This window comes from Equus quagga, chromosome 13, assembly GCF_021613505.1.
Source record: "Equus quagga isolate Etosha38 chromosome 13, UCLA_HA_Equagga_1.0, whole genome shotgun sequence".
Lineage (NCBI taxonomy): Eukaryota > Metazoa > Chordata > Mammalia > Perissodactyla > Equidae > Equus > Equus quagga.
This window is the reverse complement of record NC_060279.1, coordinates 83,931,079-83,949,303: the sequence shown is the minus strand read 5'-3', so window position 1 is coordinate 83,949,303 and position 18,225 is coordinate 83,931,079. Positions and strand designations below refer to the sequence as shown.

Sequence of the window (18,225 nt, the reverse complement as noted above, 5' to 3'; positions counted from 1 at the left end):
GTAACTCCCTCTCCTCTAGTTCTCTGGGGGTTTCCCTGCCCGTGCGCCCTGGTGCCCTTGGCACTCCCGCAAGGGGCACAGCCCGCCTACGTGGCCTGCTCCTCTGGGTCCGGCGCAGGGCGTGGTCCCGGAAAGGAGGGTGCGGCGGACCGGCCCCTGCGTCCCAGCCCCACGAAAGAGGGCGGGCGAGTGGCTTCGTGGACGTCCCTAGGGCAGTCCTGGTGCGAGGTGGCGAGGGCGTGGCCTCGCGGGGTGAGGGCGGCCTGCGCGGCACGGTTCTTCCCTGCTTCCCTCAGCGGAGAGCTGCCCAGGCCCTCTGCCCACCGCCCCTGCGTCCTTGCCGCGGGGCCTCGCGGCCGCAAGCGAAAGAGACGCCGTATCTGGCGACGGAGCCCACGCGCCGGAAGTGACGCCACAGGGCGGGGCCACGGAAGCGGCGGCTGCGCAGGTTTGCCGCTGGCAAGGCCGCCGGGGCCGAGCGAGGCGTGGAGGGCGGGTCGCGTCGCCACTTCCGCTTCCGGTCCGTCGCCTCCTTCGGTTGCTTCCCGTCCGCTCGGCGGCTCCCCTCCCCTGCCCGGCTCTCCGCGCCCATCCCGGGCGCCGGGCCGGCGGGGCCGTCGGCGTGCGGCCCTCGGTGCGTCCGCGCGTGTGCCCAAGCGAGCCTCCGCGTCCGCCACCCGCGGCCCTGCGCGCGCCCCGCGACATCGAGGCCGAGCGGGGGCAGGGGGCTGCCCGCCATGACCCCCCAGAGTCCGGCGTGAGGGGGCCGAGGTGAGCGCGGGCCGGGGCTCGGGCCGGGGGCGCGGCGGGCCGGGGGCGCTCGGGCGTCCGTCGCTCGTCGGCCCCGGTCGTTCCGCGGCCTTTGTGTCTCTGCGCCCGGTTGGCCTGGACCGCCCGCGTCTCCCCGGCGTCTGTCTCCGTCTGTCAGCGTCCGTGTCTCGCGCGGGCCTGTGTCGGGGCCTCGGTGTGGCGGGTCTCCGTGTCCGTTTTGGTGTCTTTACAAAGCGCTGTCCCTGTGCGTCCGTCCTGGGTCTCGTCCTGCCTCTGTCGTGTCTCGGTGTCTGATGGTCAGGATTAATGTTCGTGTCTTCTCCAGGCTTCCGTGTCTTCACTGCCCTAGGTGTCTCCCGTCTCTCTGCCGCTGTGCCTCCCTCCCTCTCTTGTCTTCCCATCTTGTTTTTGTCCTCGTACTCATGTCTTCCAAGTCCGAGTCCCTCTCCGCGGGTCTGGTGCTTGGTCTGGGATCTGCCCCCTTCCCCAGGTTCCTGAGTTTCTGTTATGGTGGGAAGGGCCCAGCTCTGGAGTCAGAGGCCCACTGCCTGCCAGCCTGTGAGATTTGGCAGGTGACTTATCTCCAAACCTCAGTTTCCTAGTCTTTAAAAATAGTGTATTCATAGTTCCTACATTCTAGGGCCGCTGTGCGCATTAACGGAGGTGATGCCTGTAAAGTGCTTAACGCTGTCTGGCAAGTAGTAAGTGAGTGACTAACTAGTGGGAGCTCTGGGTTCCTTTATTATCTGTAGAGTTTTCTTCCACACCGTAAATGTGTGATAGCGGACATTTGAGTACTCCTTGGAGAATCTTGCGATTTCATTTGTCCTGTGTTTAGTCTAATATTTCTCTGTGAATCAACTTATTTGGAAAAACTTAATCTCATTCCAAGCAGTATCTGTGGAATCTTAGCTTTGACAGGCTAGTTCGGTAGTGTTTTTTCTAACGCACTTCAGCATAAATACACAGAATTGAGATAGCGCATCTTCTGATGTCGCTCTTTGGAAGTGTTCTGTTTTCTCTCTGATAATAACAGCAGCCAACGTTATTGAGGATTGAGCTTCTACTATCTGTGGGGCGTGGCGCCACACACTTTATGTACCCATCTTATTTAACCCACAAACCTGCCAGGTAGGAATTCTTTCCTTCGGTTCAGGTTAAGTAAACTGAATCTCAAGAAGGTTGCTCTGCTGGTAGGTGATGGCCAGCATTTGGACCCAAATTTCGTGGTCTTTCCGTTGTATCCCGCTTTTCTTGAGTCTTATTTCTCAGTCCCAGGTTACTGCCACTTTTTGTTTCAGGGTCCCCTTTTTTCCTTTTTGTCCTCCTGCCTTACTATCTTTCCACGTGTCTGTATCTGTTTCTTGTGTCTTGTCTGTCTCACCATGTCTCTGGGTGGGTCCTCTGTCCGGGTTTCTCTGTGCCTCTTTTTCTCCTTGTCTCTTTCATTCCCTTTCCTTTCATCCTCCTCTGTACTTGTCACATCTTCTCTTCTTTTTAGTGTGTCTGCCTGGGCCTGTCTTGGCACCCTGACCATCTCTTTTCAGCTATTCACATCTGTCTCCAGGTGCTTGGCTTGCAGCCTGAGTTCAAGGCAGGGGCCAGCCGCCTACCCCGGGAGTCAGGTCGTGGGAGGGCTCAGTAAGTCTCCATCTGTGGCTTGTTGGGGAGGCCATGGACTGTGGTCGTCAGAGTCTGCTCTGGAACCAGGCTGCTCTGGGGGTGAGGCATGTGTCCTGGGGCAAAGGGAGTCGACCTCTCTGTGCCTCAGTTTCCTCCCTTGTGAGGTGGCTGTGAATCCTGGAGTTGTGAGGAGTAACTGAGTTACTCTGCGTAAGGCACTTCAGAGCGCTTGGCACAGGGTCAGGGCTGTGTAAGTGCTTGCTGTGATCATCATTTGCTCGATTTCCGCCCTTCTGTTCCTTTCCCATCACCCTTCTCTTGGCTCTGGTTAATTTAGAAGTGTAAGTGTGGAGTCCAGGTGAGCCTGAAGTTGAGTCTGTGCTGCCTTGCCTAGTGTATGACTTTGGCTGAATTGTTTAATCTCCGTGAGCCCCCCTCTCATCTGTTAGAACACCACCCTCAGCCTTAAATGAGATAATGGACGTCTCGTGCTCAGCACCTGGCACGCAGCTGGGACCCAGCCGATGGGCTGTGCTCTTCCATATCTCTCTTCCCCGGAGCCTCTGCTTCCCTACCCTTGGGACACTGCGTCCCGCTGGCATCCACAGCTCCACCCCCAATCTCCTTACTCCCTTCATCAGCCTCCTCCCTGTGTGTCCTTGTTTTTGCCGTGCATTCTGCCCCTCTCCACCCCTGCTCCAGAGGTTTTTCCTGCCCTCCCTCCTTCCCTTCCTTCTGGCACTGTTTATTGAATGGCTCTTCCGGAACACTTCCTCTGATGGGAAGAGCAGTGTCCAGACAAACGTGGTCTCTGCCCCCATGGGGCTCTCTGGTTGGCCTTAGGCACAGAAGCAGACAAAATGAGTGTGAAGTCACGAGGGCCACTGAGTCTACTGATGAGGCCCTGGGGAAAGATGACCTCGATATTTAGGTGTTTAAGATCGGGGAAGTCTAAGTGGAGCCCTCGGGGTGAGTGGGACTGAGTGACCCGGGTGATGGAGAGGAAGAGCAGGGGACCGTCTCATGACCTTGGCCACCTGTGTCAATAGCACACTTCCTGGTAGCTGGGTACCCTCAGCTCTCTGGATTACCAGTCGAGGCCCCATTCTACAGAGGAGAAAACTGAGGTGCAGGAGTTCGCGGCCCACACAGGGTATCTTGGCTAGGAGGTGCTGAGCTGGGGTGTGACCCTTGGGCCTGAGATCGGCCACTGCACACTCTGCCTCGCTGAGCAGAGCCCCCAAGCAGGAAGGAGCTGGGCGTGTTTGAGGAACTGAAAGATGGATGGGTTGACTAAATCAGAGGTTAATCAGGGCCAGAGCCTTCTAGGCTGCGGTTACGACCTCTTCTTCAACACTGTGGGCAGTGGGGGGCCCCACGAGGGTGGGGGTTCAACCTGGGCGGCCCCAGGTCCCACTTGTGTTTCCAAAGGTTCTCTCCTCTCCTCAGATGCGGTGACCCACCAGCTCCTGCTGCGGCCTCCCTCCTCAAGTCACCCCATCTCTCCATATCCCAGGGGTCACATCCCCCTCGCTGCTGCTGGCCACCATGTCGACCTCATCGCTACGGCGCCAGATGAAGAACATCGTCCACAACTACTCAGAGGCTGAGATCAAGGTCCGAGAAGCCACAAGCAATGACCCCTGGGGCCCGTCCAGCTCCCTCATGTCGGAGATCGCCGACCTCACGTACAATGTTGTCGCCTTCTCGGAGATCATGAGCATGATCTGGAAGCGGCTCAATGACCACGGCAAGAACTGGCGACATGTCTACAAGGTCAGTTAGTTATCGAGAGGAGCTGGAGTTCTGTGTCTTTATGTAAAAATCTCTCTCTCATTCAATGAAGGCAACGAACAACTTTTTAGGCAATTTGAGCATTATGGTTTAAACTTAGTTTTGAAGAAGTGGCACATTCACAAAGTTCATCCACTGAGAAGGCCTCAGCAGGTGCAGAGTGTCTGTCCCTCTGTGTGCCCAGAGCCCAGTTCTCTACCTTAGAAGTAGCCGGTGTCCCCAGCTTCTGTGTCTTCCTCTAGGGTGATTTGTGTGTGTATGTCCAAGCAAATAGCGGCGCCAGGGAATCTGGGGCCATGGAGCTGTTCTGTATCTTCATTGCATTAGTGGTTACACGGCCACATGCAGTTATCGGAACTCAGAACTGTACTTAAGAGACTGAATTTTACTATGTGTAAGTTATACCCTAGTTTAAAAAAGGGAAACCAGACTGTATTTTAGAGATCATTCCCTATCAGGACATAAAAAGGTTTGTCAGTTTTTCTTTAAACAGCTGCGTCACAGTCTGCTGTAGGGGTTCATCATAACGGACGCGACCAGCTACCTGGCGATGAGTTTTTAAGTCATTTGCAGTGTTTTGCTTTTACAAACGAGACTGGACACGAACATCCTTTTATGTTTGCCATTTTCTAGAACTGGAATTTTTGCACCGAAGGACACGTGCATGTGTCATTTGATACATGTGGCCAAAGTGCCCTCCACAGAAGTGATCTGTCTCCTGGCCCCAGCGACACTTGCACATGCTCCAATCCAGTGAACAAGGTGTAGGCTTTGGGCAAAGGGAACGTGTCTGTGGGCAGCACTCAGTGGGGGGTTTTCTGTTTGCTGTTGTGGGGACCCTTGTGTCCCTGCCTTGGGTCAAGAAGTGGCAGAGGGCACGGGCTGAGGCAGGTGGCCGTGCCCTGGGCCTCCCTCCATGTCAGGGTCTGACTCTGGGGCCAGGCCCGGTGAGTGAGGCTTAGGAGTGTTGGGGGGGGTCCTTGTTGCTGTTTCTTCAGTAGACGTTGGTTGAGGGCCTGTTCTGTGTGTGGCGGTGGACTCGGACTGGGGCCTGCGCTGGCTGGACTCCCTGGCACGTGGAGGCGGAGGTGGTCCCCTCATTTCCAGGACGAGGAGACAGAGACCCGGAGAGGTGGCACTGCTTCCAGTTGGAGCAGGGGTTTGGGGCCCATTTGCTCTGGCTCGTTTCCATGCCCATCCTGACAAACCGTGGTTGGGTCCCCGATTCGACTGAATCATGTTGAGTCAGTTATTCAGTCATCTCTTGTGAGGGGCTGGGTGGGGTTTGTCCAGCTGAGAATCAGGGAAGGGGCGAGGGAGGCTGTGTGTGGAGGCAAAGAGGAGGGATGGGGCCTGGAGGGCTTGACACGGGAGAGAAGCTCAGTGGGGCTGGAGGGTTGGCGGTGGGAGGGCAGGGGAGTCCTGAGGGGCCCCAGACAGCAGGTTCTTCCTTACCGACGCCAGGGACGTGCTGCTGTGCGCTGAGAACAGTGGAAGTGCGTTTCCTGTCTCTTTCAAACTGAGGCCCAAAGAGGCTCCAGGTGGCCAGGATGTGGTGGGACTGAGAGGAGGGCCCTGGAGCCTGCCCTCTTGACTCTATGCCGTGTCACCTGCCTTCTCTAAGGAATGCAGGGTCTCAGTCTCTTTTTTAAAATAGAGGTCAGCCAACTACAGCCCATGGGCCCAATCTGGCCCCCCACCTGTTTTTGTAAATAAAGCTTTGTCGGCAGGAGCCGTGCCCATTCGTCTGTGGCTGTTTCTGCTCTACAGTGCAGAGCTGAGTGGTCAGGACAGGGGCCGCCTGGCCCAAAAAGCTGGAATATTTATCACATGGCCCTTTACAGAAAATGTTTGCTCATCTGTATTTTAAACTAACTTGTATTCTGATGTCCGGGACAGCCTTGACCACGCTGTTTTAAAAATTAACAGGGACTATTGGGCTATCCAGTTGCCCACTTTTATTTTATTTATTTATTTATTTATTTTGAGAAAGATTAGCCCTGAGCTAACTACTGCCAGTCCTCCTCTTTTTGCTCAGGAAGACTGGCCCTGAGCTAACATCCATGCCCATCTTCCTCTACTTTATATGTGGGACGCCTGCCACAGTGTGGTGTGCCAAGTGGTGCCATGTCTACACCTGGGATCCGAACTGGTGAACCCCGGGCCGCCAAGAGGCAGAACGTGCACACTTAACTGCCGCGCCACCGGGCTGGCCCCCAGTTGCCACTTTTAAAAAGAGTTGTACACTTTACGCCGAGGCCTACATCGTGAATGTACAACCCAGTTAGCTCTTACCTGTGTGCACACCTGCTCACTCAGATGGAGATAGAGGATGTTTCCGGCCCCCAGGAGGCTCACTCATGACGCCCCTGCCCCAGAGGCACCATGCTCTGCCTTTGTCTGCTGAGATTGTTCTAGAACTACATCACATGGGCGTGTGCAGCACGCGGTCCTTTGTGTATGCTTCCTTTGCTCACTGTGGCCTCTGGGAGGTTGATGCACAGAGGAGCTGTTCATTTATTTGTTTTTATTGCCGTGTGTGGCATTCCCATCACATGAACACACCACTTTTTATACGTGTGCATTTCACCTTTGATGGGTGTTTGGGTTATTTCCGGGTTCGCAGTCTTTTTGACTGCAGTTCCAAAGTCCCAGAGCTCTGAAAACAAAAGTCTTCATAATTCATTTGGCGTACGGCCCGGCCCAGGCTGTGGTGAGGTGGTTTATCTGGTGTTTGTTGGTTCCACGTCGCCTGACCGTTGGTATAACCCCCCGCTGTGGGAGTTCTACATGTGGTGCATGCGGTCTTTCTGGTCTGCACTGGGAAGAGTCTGAACTTCAGCACGCAACTGCCCTAGGAGTCCTGAAGTGTGCCTCTCCCTTGGGGGTGATGTTGTTCTTTCCTTTCTCTTGGACGCGTAAACACCTCGGGGCCAGTTAAAGACTAATCTCTGATTACAGAGGTAAATACTGTTAACACACCTTCAGGAAGCCGTGCCAGATCCAGATCTAGCTCCCTCAGAAGTCTGGGGAGACATTCATGACATTCAGCAGGGTTCCCTGGCAAATGTCACAGCAGTTCAGAGAGCTTAGCCGGGATGGCTGGCTCCTCTCTGCAGTGTTTCATTCTACTCCAGACCATGGAGCCCTGGGTGGTTTTTGGGGGCTCCGTGAAGCCCCTGGAATCATTTGCAGTGTCTCAGATGTGTCCTTTTCCGTGGACAGTGGCCACGACCTTCTTTGGAGTCTGCAAGGAGTTGTGACCCTCATCTCGCTCCCCAGGCCGGCCTCAGCCTGGGCCGAGACCACACACGCCTTCCCTGTGTTTTCTGTTTAATTTTAACTTGTTGAAAGGAGAGCTTGTTCTTATGTCATAAAATGCACAAGATGCTGGAGAGTGTTCCTTCCTCCCTGGCCTCTTGTTCCCACTGCTCCCAGCACGTCGCATCTTCCCCCAGAGAGCCCAGGCCTGGACAGGTCCCACGGGCATGGTGTCAGCTTCAGAGTCATCCCTAATCATCGCGGAGTGAAGTTTTACACTTAAATGACAACACATTTCAAACTTAGAGAACAAGAGAGGAAGCACTCTGACATCTTTGGTGCTGGGGTACTCTTGAACGTGATTTAACAAGCAGGCCATTTTCGCCATGCTGGTGTAGATTTTCATTTTAAAGAAGCAGAGGTGGGTCTGCACCGCTCAGCCATGCCCAGGGGGGGCTGCAGGGACAGCAGTTGCCATTTCCCCTTTTATATGTTTTTCTTGAGAGATACGTAGATCACATGCCATACGGCCGTCCTTTGAAAGTGTACACTTCAGCGGCATTAAGCGCATTCACAGTGTTGTGCAACCATTGGCTCTTTCTAATTCGACAATATTTTCATGACCCCAGACAGAAACCCTATACCCATTAAGAGTCACCCCCAAACCCCTAACCCCTGGCAACCACATTCTGCTTTCTGTATGGATTTACCCATCCTGGACCTGCCATGTGAATGGAATCACACACTGTGTGCTCTTTGGCATCTGGCTTCTTTCGTTCAGCATCATGTCTCCACGGTTCATCCAAGTGCTAGCATGTCCCAGTGCTTCGTTCCTTTCCATGGCCGTGTAGTACACCATTGTGTGGATGGGCACGTTTGTTCATCCACCCGCTGGTGACATGTGGGTTGGTGATGGGACCTGAATCCCAGTGGCCATGTGATTGACCCGGTGTGCCCCTGGCCCCACAGGCCATGACACTGATGGAGTACCTCATCAAGACTGGCTCAGAGCGTGTGTCACAGCAGTGCAAGGAGAACATGTATGCTGTGCAGACACTGAAGGACTTCCAGTATGTGGACCGTGACGGCAAGGACCAGGGTGTGAATGTGCGCGAGAAGGCCAAACAGCTGGTGGCCCTGCTGCGTGATGAGGACCGGCTGCGGGAGGAGCGCGCCCACGCGCTCAAGACGAAGGAGAAGCTGGCGCAGACTGCCACGGGTGAGGCCCCGCCGTTCAGAAGGGTCCCATCTCCCCCTCCTCGCTATCCCTCCCAGCCTTACCCTTCCCGTCTCTCTCCTTGAAGGCCCTGCTGGCCGAGGATCTGGGCCTCCTCTCCTCCTGCCCAGGTGCCCGGTGTCCCACCTTCCTGGCCGGCAGGACTCAGAGTTCCAAATTCAGGCTTTCACCTCCTTGCTCCCTCCTTTCCCCCTCCTCACCCTGGGGTCCTTGTCTGGCAGGCTCACTTGGGCCCTTCCCTTTTCCTAGAGCCTCCCCTGCAACTGCCATCCCCTTCCTGCTCGCCGTGGGGCCCTAGAACTGAGAAATGTTGGCCCGTTCACCCACAGATATTAACCAAGTGCCTCCTACACCCAGGTGTGCCCCTGCCCTCAGCCTGGGCCCTCGAGCTGCCAGACAGGCGCACCCACTGTCCTGTCTGAGAGCGGTCAGTGCCCGAGAGAGGGAATGTGACCCAGAGGGGGGTCCCCAAGATCCATGGTTTGGGACAGCCCTTTGAGGAGGGGACATGTACACTGGTACGTGAGGGAGCCGTCTTTCCATCTGGCCGTGCCAGGCACAGGAAACAGGTGGTGCCAGGGCAGTGAGGGGGCTGCACGAGGCACAGAAAGAAGGCCAGTGTGCTGGGTGGGGAGAGTCGACTGCAGGCTGAGCCTGCAGAGCCTGCTCTTAAGAGTTTTAAAAAGTCGTCCGTAGGTGGTGGACGACCTGCATTTAAAAAAGCCAGTGGAAATGGAGGAAATAGAAAATCAGAGCACGGCCCACATTGTGAGGCTGAGCTGGGTCTCGTGAAACGTTTTGTTATACAGATGGGCAGGCAGGTCCTGAGTGGTGCTGGGAAAAGCGTTTTATCTAGGGAAGGGGGTGTGTGTCACAGCTAAAAACATAGAAATGGTGTCGTGAGTGCAGCGGGAAGTCACTGGCAGGTTTGAGGAGGGTTGACGTCCCGTTACTGCCCAAGATTGGCCTGGCCGCCCACGGACCGGGGCAGGGGAAGCAGGCAGCGTTTAGGAGACAGATGCAGTTTGCAGGTGATGGGAGGTGGTGTTAGCAGGTGGCAGTCGGGGGTGGAGAGAAGTGGGACGATGAGCCTCACCTGGAGGCAGAGTCGCCTGGGCCTGCAGGACAGACCCCCAGGAGCCCGGCTTGTTGGGGGATGGCTGGGCGTTTTGCAGGACCTGTCGTGTCTGGGTCACTATCTGGTGCCCCTGCTCAGGGACATCTTGGACACCGCTGGGGGCTTGAGGCTCATCCTTGCCCAGGGCCACAGAAGCTGGCATTTCAAGGAGAGGGAGTGAAGTGGAGAGAAGGAAGCCGGGACACTTGGGTGGCACAGGAGCTGGGGCCTGTGGGAGGATGGCGTGTTAGCACGGGGACCTCCTGGACTCAGGGTCACGGAATGGCCTCTGTGGTGGCTGGAGGGTCGGTGTTTTCGCTTCACCCGCACGTGGTTGCCTCCTGTGTAAATGAGTGAGGGGGCCTGGCTCTGCGCCGCTCCGACTTTATTCTCAGCCCCTGAGTTTTTAATTTTGCATACTTTTCATGTCTTGACATATTACTCATCTTTTGATTTTTTTTTTTTCTCTCCGCAACCACTTAAAAACACGAAACTCCTTCTTGTCTCTTGGGCTGAGCTGAGCAGGCTGTGGCTGCCCGCCCGTTTGCTGACCCCCTCCTGGAACACGTTCCTGAGACACTGAGAGAGGCCGACGGGGCGCGGGGAGCTTGGAGACCCGGTTCCCAGTGTTGGGTGGTGGAGGGTGGTGCTGCCTTGGCGTCTTTGTTTACCCACAAAGTCAGAGGTCAGGCGGGAGGCGCAGGGTGGTCCCCCCAGCTCAGCTGGTCCTCTGCCTCTGTTAGCCTCACCTACGCCCCCTTCCTTCCCATTCTGTCTCCATCCCTTCCTCATTTGTCACTCTGGCTGGTCACCGCTTGTCCCAGCCACACATAGGATGGGGTTGGGGGCTGGTGGGTGGGGCAGGTGCTGTTCCTCTCTGCATGCCCAGCCGGTCCCTGCCATAGCCACAGTTCTTACCAGCCCTGGAAACTGAGGCCCTGGTCTCCCAACCTGGGAGCTTTCCTGGCCTGGAGACCAGGGAGGAAGGACCTTTGTCCCCATGAGGCCCTGTGACAGGCCCCAAGGCACCAAGGAGTCCCCTGTGCTCATGTAGCGTTGGAACCTAGGGCACAGGTTCCGAGGTTCCTGAAGCCCCTCCCTGTTTATCAGCAGACTTTTGCTCCTGGGCCAGCAGGACTGTCCTTCCCTGACCCTGGGCAGGGCTGCCTGCACCTCCCCCATTCCCCAGGGCTGGATAAACACAGGGAGCCCAGTTTGTGTCCCCGCCCTCAGGACCCTGGGACCCTGCACTCCTCACCCCTTCTTTCCTGAGGAAGCTGGTGTCTGGGTCCCCATGGGAGTCTTGGGGGTGGGAGGGCCTGGCCCGAGGGAATTGGGGGATTTCAGAGTCTGCCAGCCAGGAAGCAGAAGCCTGGTCATCTGGGCTGTGGGGTTCCCCTCTTCCCCTCCCGTCTGCTCACCGACTGTCCCCCTGCCAGCCTCCTCGGCAGCCGTGGGCTCGGGGCCCCCACCCGAGGCGGAGCAGGCGTGGCCACAGAGCAGCGGGGAGGAGGAGCTGCAGCTGCAGCTGGCCCTGGCCATGAGCAAGGAGGAGGCTGACCAGGTACCAGGGCCTGGTGGGGCACGGGCCGGGTTTGACTTTTGTTCTGCCATCCCATCTCCATGCCTCACCCCTCAGCCCTGCCCGCCCCCTCCTTCCTCTGCTGTCTCTAACTCTGTCTCAATCTCTCTCTGCTTCTCTGCTCGCCCTCTGACCTGGTCTTCTCCCTCTGCCCTCGTCCTGGGGATTCCCCTGGCCTTCCTCCCTGGACGCTCGCTTGTCCCGCCCCTGCCCCGTGCTTGTGTCTTTGCCTGCCCCTCACCAGTTGGGTGACCTTCTGTCTGTCCTGCCCTGGCTCTGTGGGTCTCTCTCTCTCTCTCTATCTCTTCCCCTGCTGCCCCGCCCCTGCCCGCCCCCTCACACTCTCTCTCCCCCAGCCCCCGTCCTGCGGCCCTGAGGATGACGTCCAGCTCCAGCTGGCCCTTAGTTTGAGCCGTGAGGAACACGATAAGGTCAGAGCAGCCTGCCCGCCCGCTCGGGCTCTCCGCAGACCCTCCCCAGATCCCTGCCCCCTTGCACCTTCCTCAAGGGCCCCTGCCCCCACCCCACTGCCTGTCTGGAGTTCACACACGTTCACACTGCAGCATTTTCAGTTGTAGGACCTTGTATCCAACAGGTCCTCAGATGGACCCCCGGTCCGTGAAGCAGATGCCTTATAGCTGCTCCAGGTGGTGAGGGGGCCTTTTCCTCTCCCTCCCTCGCAGCCCAGGCCTTGATCATCTCCACCCAGTGCAGAAATCACCTGGGTCAGGTGCCCGGGCAGGAGAGCCTGTCCTCCCTGGTCCCCTGCTTCCCAAGCCTGTCCGAGCAGCACGGGGCCTGGCCTGTCCCCGCACGGCACCCCTGAGTCCTCATCCCCCAGACCATGCCCTCTTCCCCGTCCTCTGCCCGGGCCTGCGACCCTGTGTCCCACCCCATCCCACACATTGTCCACATCCCATTTTAATTTTCAGTTGCCTTTGTTTGGGTAGGAGAAGGTTCTCAGGGGTCGTCCAGTCGACAGGGTGTGGGCAGTGTTGGCCCCGTTGCTCAGATTCTGACCCTCCCTCTACCGCCTCCTTCTGCGGCCCAAACAGGAAGAGCGGATCCGCCGCGGGGACGACCTGAGGCTGCAGATGGCCATAGAAGAGAGCAAGAGGGAGACAGGGGGCCAGGAGGAGGTGAGTGTGGCGGGCCAGGTGTGGCTCTCACCATGCCCCCTGCCCTCCGGGCACTCTGTCCTGTCCACCTGTGCTCCTTGGCTCTGTCATCCACCATTCCTCCCGCCTGCCAGGGCCTTGGGTGGGGCTGGCGCCTGCAGCCTTCTCTCCTGCAGCTGTGTGAGGACGGGGAAGGTGCACAGAGCAGGGCCTGAGCACTGGGCGCTGGGTGTGACCACTCCTCTCCTGGGGCCTCCACTCGCCCAGTGGAGACAGACAGCCGTCATTTCAGCAGCTTTTCAGATTCCTGCAGCCAGGTAGCAGGCTTTCACAGACCCTGTGGCTTCTACAGCATGCTGCTTCCTCTTTTCTCTTGGGTCTGGGGGTGGACAGGGCTCAGCTCCACGGGTCATGACTGAGGTCACCCACAGGGCTGGGGCGTCCAAGTGGGCCTTGTCCTCTGTCCTCTTCCCGTGGCCTGACACTGGTCACTGTGGGTGTCTCGAGTGTCTTCACAGCACAGCTGTTCTCCCGGATGGTAGACATGGGCCATAAGGCGGGCTCAGTATCAAGGGGAGGGGACGCAGATACCCTCCTGTGGGAGGCAGCAGACAGCTCATGGCCAGCTAATTAGCCACAGTATGGCTGTGGTAGAAAAGCTCAGGCCGACTGGGACAGAACAGTTCAGAAGGGTCCTGGAGGAAGATGGCTCCAGGGCTTCGGGGCCTCATGCCATCCTGGGGAGGGGAGTGTGGGTTGTGGGAGTACCTCCACATCCAGAGGGATGGGGACTCTGGCACCCCTCCAGGACATGAGGCAGTTGCGTGTGCTTGTATTAGTGCCTGTGCATTGCTGGCAAGCCTGGAGCACGCAGTGAGGTGGAATATGTGCCAGGCCTCAGGTCAGGCATGCTCAGGGTGACCTGGGATCGCCCTGCCAACTTAGGTGGGCAGCTCAATGAAGGCTTCCCGGAGGGTGTGGGGCCAGCACGTGCAGGTCTCAGAGGGGCTGGCTTTGGCCTCTGTCCTCACTGCGTTTGTTTGGGGACCTTGGGGGCAGCAATGGGAATCGGGCCAGTGATGTGGAAGGGCTGCCTGGTTGCTGTGCAGAGTGGATGGAGGGGTGAGGGCGGGACGAGACCAGGTTGGGGCTCTTGGTGTTTTGGTGGAGGACTGGGCAGGAGCGCATGGGGGAGGTGGACAGAGCGGGAGTGGACTGGAGCAGTGGGTGGCATGGCCTCTGCTTCCTGTCCCGCAGTCTCTGGACGCCCAGTCCCCTGGCAGCCCCTAGCTGGCTGCGGGGCTCCCTCCCCCGTGACATCCCAGCTCCCACTTCCCTCTCTTGTTCTGCAGCTGTCTCCTCCTTACGGCCCCCTCTCTGAGCCCCAGGACTGTCCTGCTCGCCCGCTCATGCTTTCTCTCCTTTCCTCCCCACAGTCGTCCCTCATGGATCTCGCTGACGTCTTCACGGCCCCAGCTCCTCCGCCAGCCTCAGACCCCTGGGGGGGCCCAGGGCCCATGGCGGCTGCTGTCCCCACGGCTGCCCCCACCTCAGACCCTTGGGGGGGACCTCCTGTCCCTCCGGCTGCTGATCCCTGGGGTGGCCCTGCTCCCACACCGGCCTCGGGGGACCCCTGGAGGCCTGCTGCCCCCTCAGGGCCCCCGGTTGACCCTTGGGGTGGGACCCAGGCCCCTGCAGCTGGAGAGGGGCCCACGCCCGACCCGTGGGGGAGCTCAGACGGTGAGTGCCAGCTGCCTGCCCTGGCCCCCAGGCCCGGTGTGCTGTCCTGGGCATGCCGTGGGGACAGAGGCAAACATAGCTAAGCGGGTGACAGGCAGCTGTGGGGATGCTTCAGGGACCCCGAGGAGGAGAGGGTCAGATCAGACAGCCCAGCAGAGGGCGGGGCAGGGAGGCCTTGAGGGACAGCAGGAAGGGCACTGGCGAGTGTGGCAGGGGCAGGCTGCTGGGCCAAGTCTGGGTAAAGTGGCTCTAAGCCTGGGGGTGGGCAGGCTGTGAAGGGGCTGGGTGCTCCTCGGGACTTGGGGGAGCATGATTGGGGGCCTTGGCGATTTGATCTGGTGGGCGGGGAGCAGTGTGAGCGCCCATGGCTGGAACGTGGCGATGAGGCGGAGAGGCTGGCTGGGGCTGGGCCCAAAGCCTCTCGGATGCCTAGCTGTGGGGCCCTAGCCATCCTTGGGGGGAAAGGTGGGCCTGGAAGTGGGGCTGGAGGGGGGGCTTTTTGTTTGTGAGCAGCCGCAGGTCCAGAGGAGACAGAGTCCCAACCGACTGGCAGGTGAGGCCGCCAGCCCCTCACATGCCTCCTTCCTCACCCAGGTGGGGCCCCAGTTGGCGGACCCTCGGCTTCTGACCCCTGGGCCCCGGCCCCGGCCTTCTCGGACCCCTGGGGGGGGGTCACCTGCCAAGCCCAGCACCAATGGCACCGCAGGTACTGGGCGGGTGCAGGGAAGGGGCCCAAGTGTGTGTGTGTGCAAGTGAGAGTGAGAAGAGTCTGGTCGTCTGAGTCCTGAGTGGGGGAGGGGCCCGAAGCCTGGACTTCGGGGGGTGGGTGCGAGGCAAGCCCCCTGGGGAGCTGTGTGTACATCCTGACTCCCACAGCAGTCTCGGGGTTTGACGCGGAGCCTGATGAGTTCTCTGACTTTGACCGACTGCGCACGGCCCTGCCGCCCTCTGGCAGCAGCACGGGTGAGCCCCCCACCCCGCCCCAGGGACCCCAGGCACCTGGCTCCCGAGGAGCCCCCGCACCAGATGGGTGGGCACCATGGTTAAGAGCTCAGTGGGATAGCATGCAGCCCCAGGGCAGACCCCACATCCATCTTTTTTTTATTTAACATTTAATGAGGTATATTGATCATCCGCTTCTCTTTAAAAAAGTTTTAATTTTGTTTCAAAATAATTCAGAGTTAGAGAAAAGTTGCAAAAACTATACAAAGAATTCCCTTCCTCAGGCTTCCCCAAGTGCTGATCTCTGACCGTTCTTTGTCCCCCTGGGACATTTCAGTGCGCTCCAGACTCCCCGGTGACAGCCAGGCTGGCTCTGCCCTGTGTCGCCAGCCATGCAGTGGCTGAACGGGCAGGGGACAGCACTGCCTTGCCTCACCTGCCCCTGGTGTCCAGGGCGCAGGGCAGATTTCCTGCCCAGAGTCCCGTCTGCAGTGGACGTTTGGACATCCTGCCTGTTGGCGCCCTCTTCCCGGGGTAGCTTAGCGCCTGTCTCCCGGCAGAGTCTGCATGGTATTGGGGGATCTTGTCGCAGTCTCTTACCAGGAGACACCCAGTGTCTGTTTTCCCACCGCTGGTGATGTTCTCTTTGGTCCCTTTTGTCTCTTTTTGAGTGGAGCAGACTTTTATGGAAGCAGAAATACCTCGGGACCAATTAGGGCCTTCGCCGCGCAGGGAGGAGCCGTGGCACCAGGCGGCCCTCCTCCCTCACCCCAGGGGGACCTTAAGTTACCGGCCAGTCTGCAGTCTGCATTCTTCCAGGCTTTTTTTTTTATTCCCACTCAAATTTGTGCTTTTATTCAACATTAGATAAGATTCTTAAATTTATTTTTTGAAAAAACCAATCAGACCTCAAACCAGCAACTGTCACCCAGCCTGCTGGAATCCTTGGCACCTGCCACTGCTCCTCCACCCTGCGGTTTCTGTGGGGACTGTGGCACAGGTGAGGATTTTGTGGGCCTGTGTGAACATCCTGTAAGCCGTCCGTCCTGCTTCCTTCTGTTGCTGAGTTCCATCCGTTGGTGGTTTTTCCGCTCGCTCACTGCCCTGCAGCTTGTCAGATAGTGTTCCTTCAACATTTGTCCTTGGCATCAGACTCACCTGGTTTGGACCCTGGGCTCTGCCACACGGTGCTGCAGGTCTCCTTTTTGAGGTCTCCCGTGCCCATCTCCACCCTGAGCCCCCTCTCTGGCTCCTTCCAGGGGAGCTGGAGCTGCTTGCTGGAGAGGTACCCGCCCACAGCCCTGGGGCATTTGACATGAGTGGGGTCGGGGGCTCTCTGGCTGAGGCTGTGGGGAGCCCCCCACCTGCAGCCGCCCCAACGCCCACGCCGCCCACTCGGAAGACACCGGAGTCATTCCTGGGGCCCAACGCAGCGCTCGTTGACCTGGACTCCCTGGTGAGCCGGCCGGGCCCCACGCCGCCAGGAGCCAAGTCCTCCAACCCCTTCCTGCCGAGTGGTGAGTGTGGCCTCCCGGAGCAGGGACGCTGGTCCTGCCAGCCAACCTCCCACCCAGGAAGACCCTTGACTCTGGTCTGTGCATCTCTCTGCTCTTCTCTCCCTGCAGGAGCCCCAGCCACCGGCCCCTCCATCACCAACCCCTTCCAGCCCGCGCCCCCTGCGACGCTCACCCTGAACCAGCTCCGCCTCAGCCCTGTGCCCCCAGTCCCTGGAGCGCCACCGACATACATCTCTCCCCTTGGCGGGGGCCCCGGGCTGCCCCCCATGATGCCCCCAGGCCCCCCAGCCACCAACACTAATCCCTTCCTCCTATAATCCAGGGCGGGAGGGGGACTCGGCCTGGCCCAGCCTCCCCCTGTCTGCTCCCTGGGAGACCAGTGTTGTGAGTGCATGTGAAGCGGGGGACCCTGCCCCCACCCCAGCGCCCTTCCCCTCCTGGGGCCCACTCACACTACACCCTCTTCCTACGTTCCCCTGCCCCACTTCCCGGGGGAGAAACTGGACAAGGGGGATGGGGAGAGGTGCTGGACGGAGGAGGACCCCTTCCCATGGCATTAGAAAGGGGAGGACAGCTGGGGGCCCCTGCTCTTTCTCCCTCCCTTCAGCTCCTGATGGGCCCCTCAATCAGTGTTTGAGCCTCCTCCCCCTCACATACCCCTCGGTGAATCCTTGGTGATGATTTTGGCAACTTTGGGAATAAATGGCAATTCTCACGGGTGTGGCTTCCCCAAGTCCCATTCGTGGTTCACAAGACCCTATTCACCTGGGGGACCCAGGGCTCCAAAACCACTGGCCTCTTGGGGGCAGCTGGCAGCCAGCGCCTCTATCTCAGAAGCCTGGATTTCCCCGACCTCAGCTTCCACGGGGGTGGGCTGTGTTGTGGGCTGGAGGGGAGCCTGTCGCAGCTGTAGCCTGCTCAGGGCCCGCCGCTCACCGCTTAGGAAGGGTAGGAGCCGGCCCAGACACTCAGGCTTCAGGGGGCCCACTGGAGAGCTGATGAGGTCCTTTGGGTCTTTTCAGACAGACACTTGTGGCCAATGGGCATCATGTTGAGGTCAGGGGTTATCCAGGGTTCGGTTAGACATCCATGAGAACAGTGATAAGAGTTAATGCTGAGAGATGACGTGTACTCAACACATGGCACAGCTGTCACTGTACGTGCCCAGTGCAGGGGCCCTCGTCTACCCAATACCACCACAGGTGCCATTGGTCCACCCAGCACTCCTTGGAAACCTCAGCCTTTGCTGGTGGAGCTGAGGGGTCACTGGGGGCCACCTGTTTGCCGTCTGTGTTCCTTCGCTGTGCTGGACCCCACTGAATCCACAGACCAACCAGCAAGGCGGGTTCTGCTGTCATCCCCTTGAACAGATGGATGTCAACTTGTTCCAGGCCCTGCAGCCCAGGGGCCCTTGGGGATGGGGACCTTCCGTGTGGGGCTTCCTTCCCATACACCTGGGGTCAGGTCTTGACTGTGAGATTCATTCCCTCAGTGAATCATTTTACACCTTGGGTTCCAAGGCC

At 58.6% G+C, this 18,225-nt stretch overlaps 1 protein-coding gene across 1 annotated transcript; it reads left to right on the top strand.

The window, feature by feature from the left end:
* Positions 1-549: 549 nt before the first annotated feature.
* On the top strand, positions 550-17,421 carry EPN1 (epsin 1). Its single transcript, XM_046681552.1, is given in 12 exon segments — positions 550-771; positions 3,911-4,170; positions 8,419-8,668; positions 11,243-11,367; positions 11,742-11,816; positions 12,441-12,524; positions 13,940-14,243; positions 14,838-14,908; positions 14,910-14,949; positions 15,120-15,206; positions 16,445-16,702; positions 16,811-17,421. Coding segments are annotated over 11 exon segments (1,731 nt in total). The 5' UTR covers positions 550-771; positions 3,911-3,942; the 3' UTR covers positions 17,020-17,421.
* The last annotated feature ends 804 nt before the right edge of the window (positions 17,422-18,225 follow it).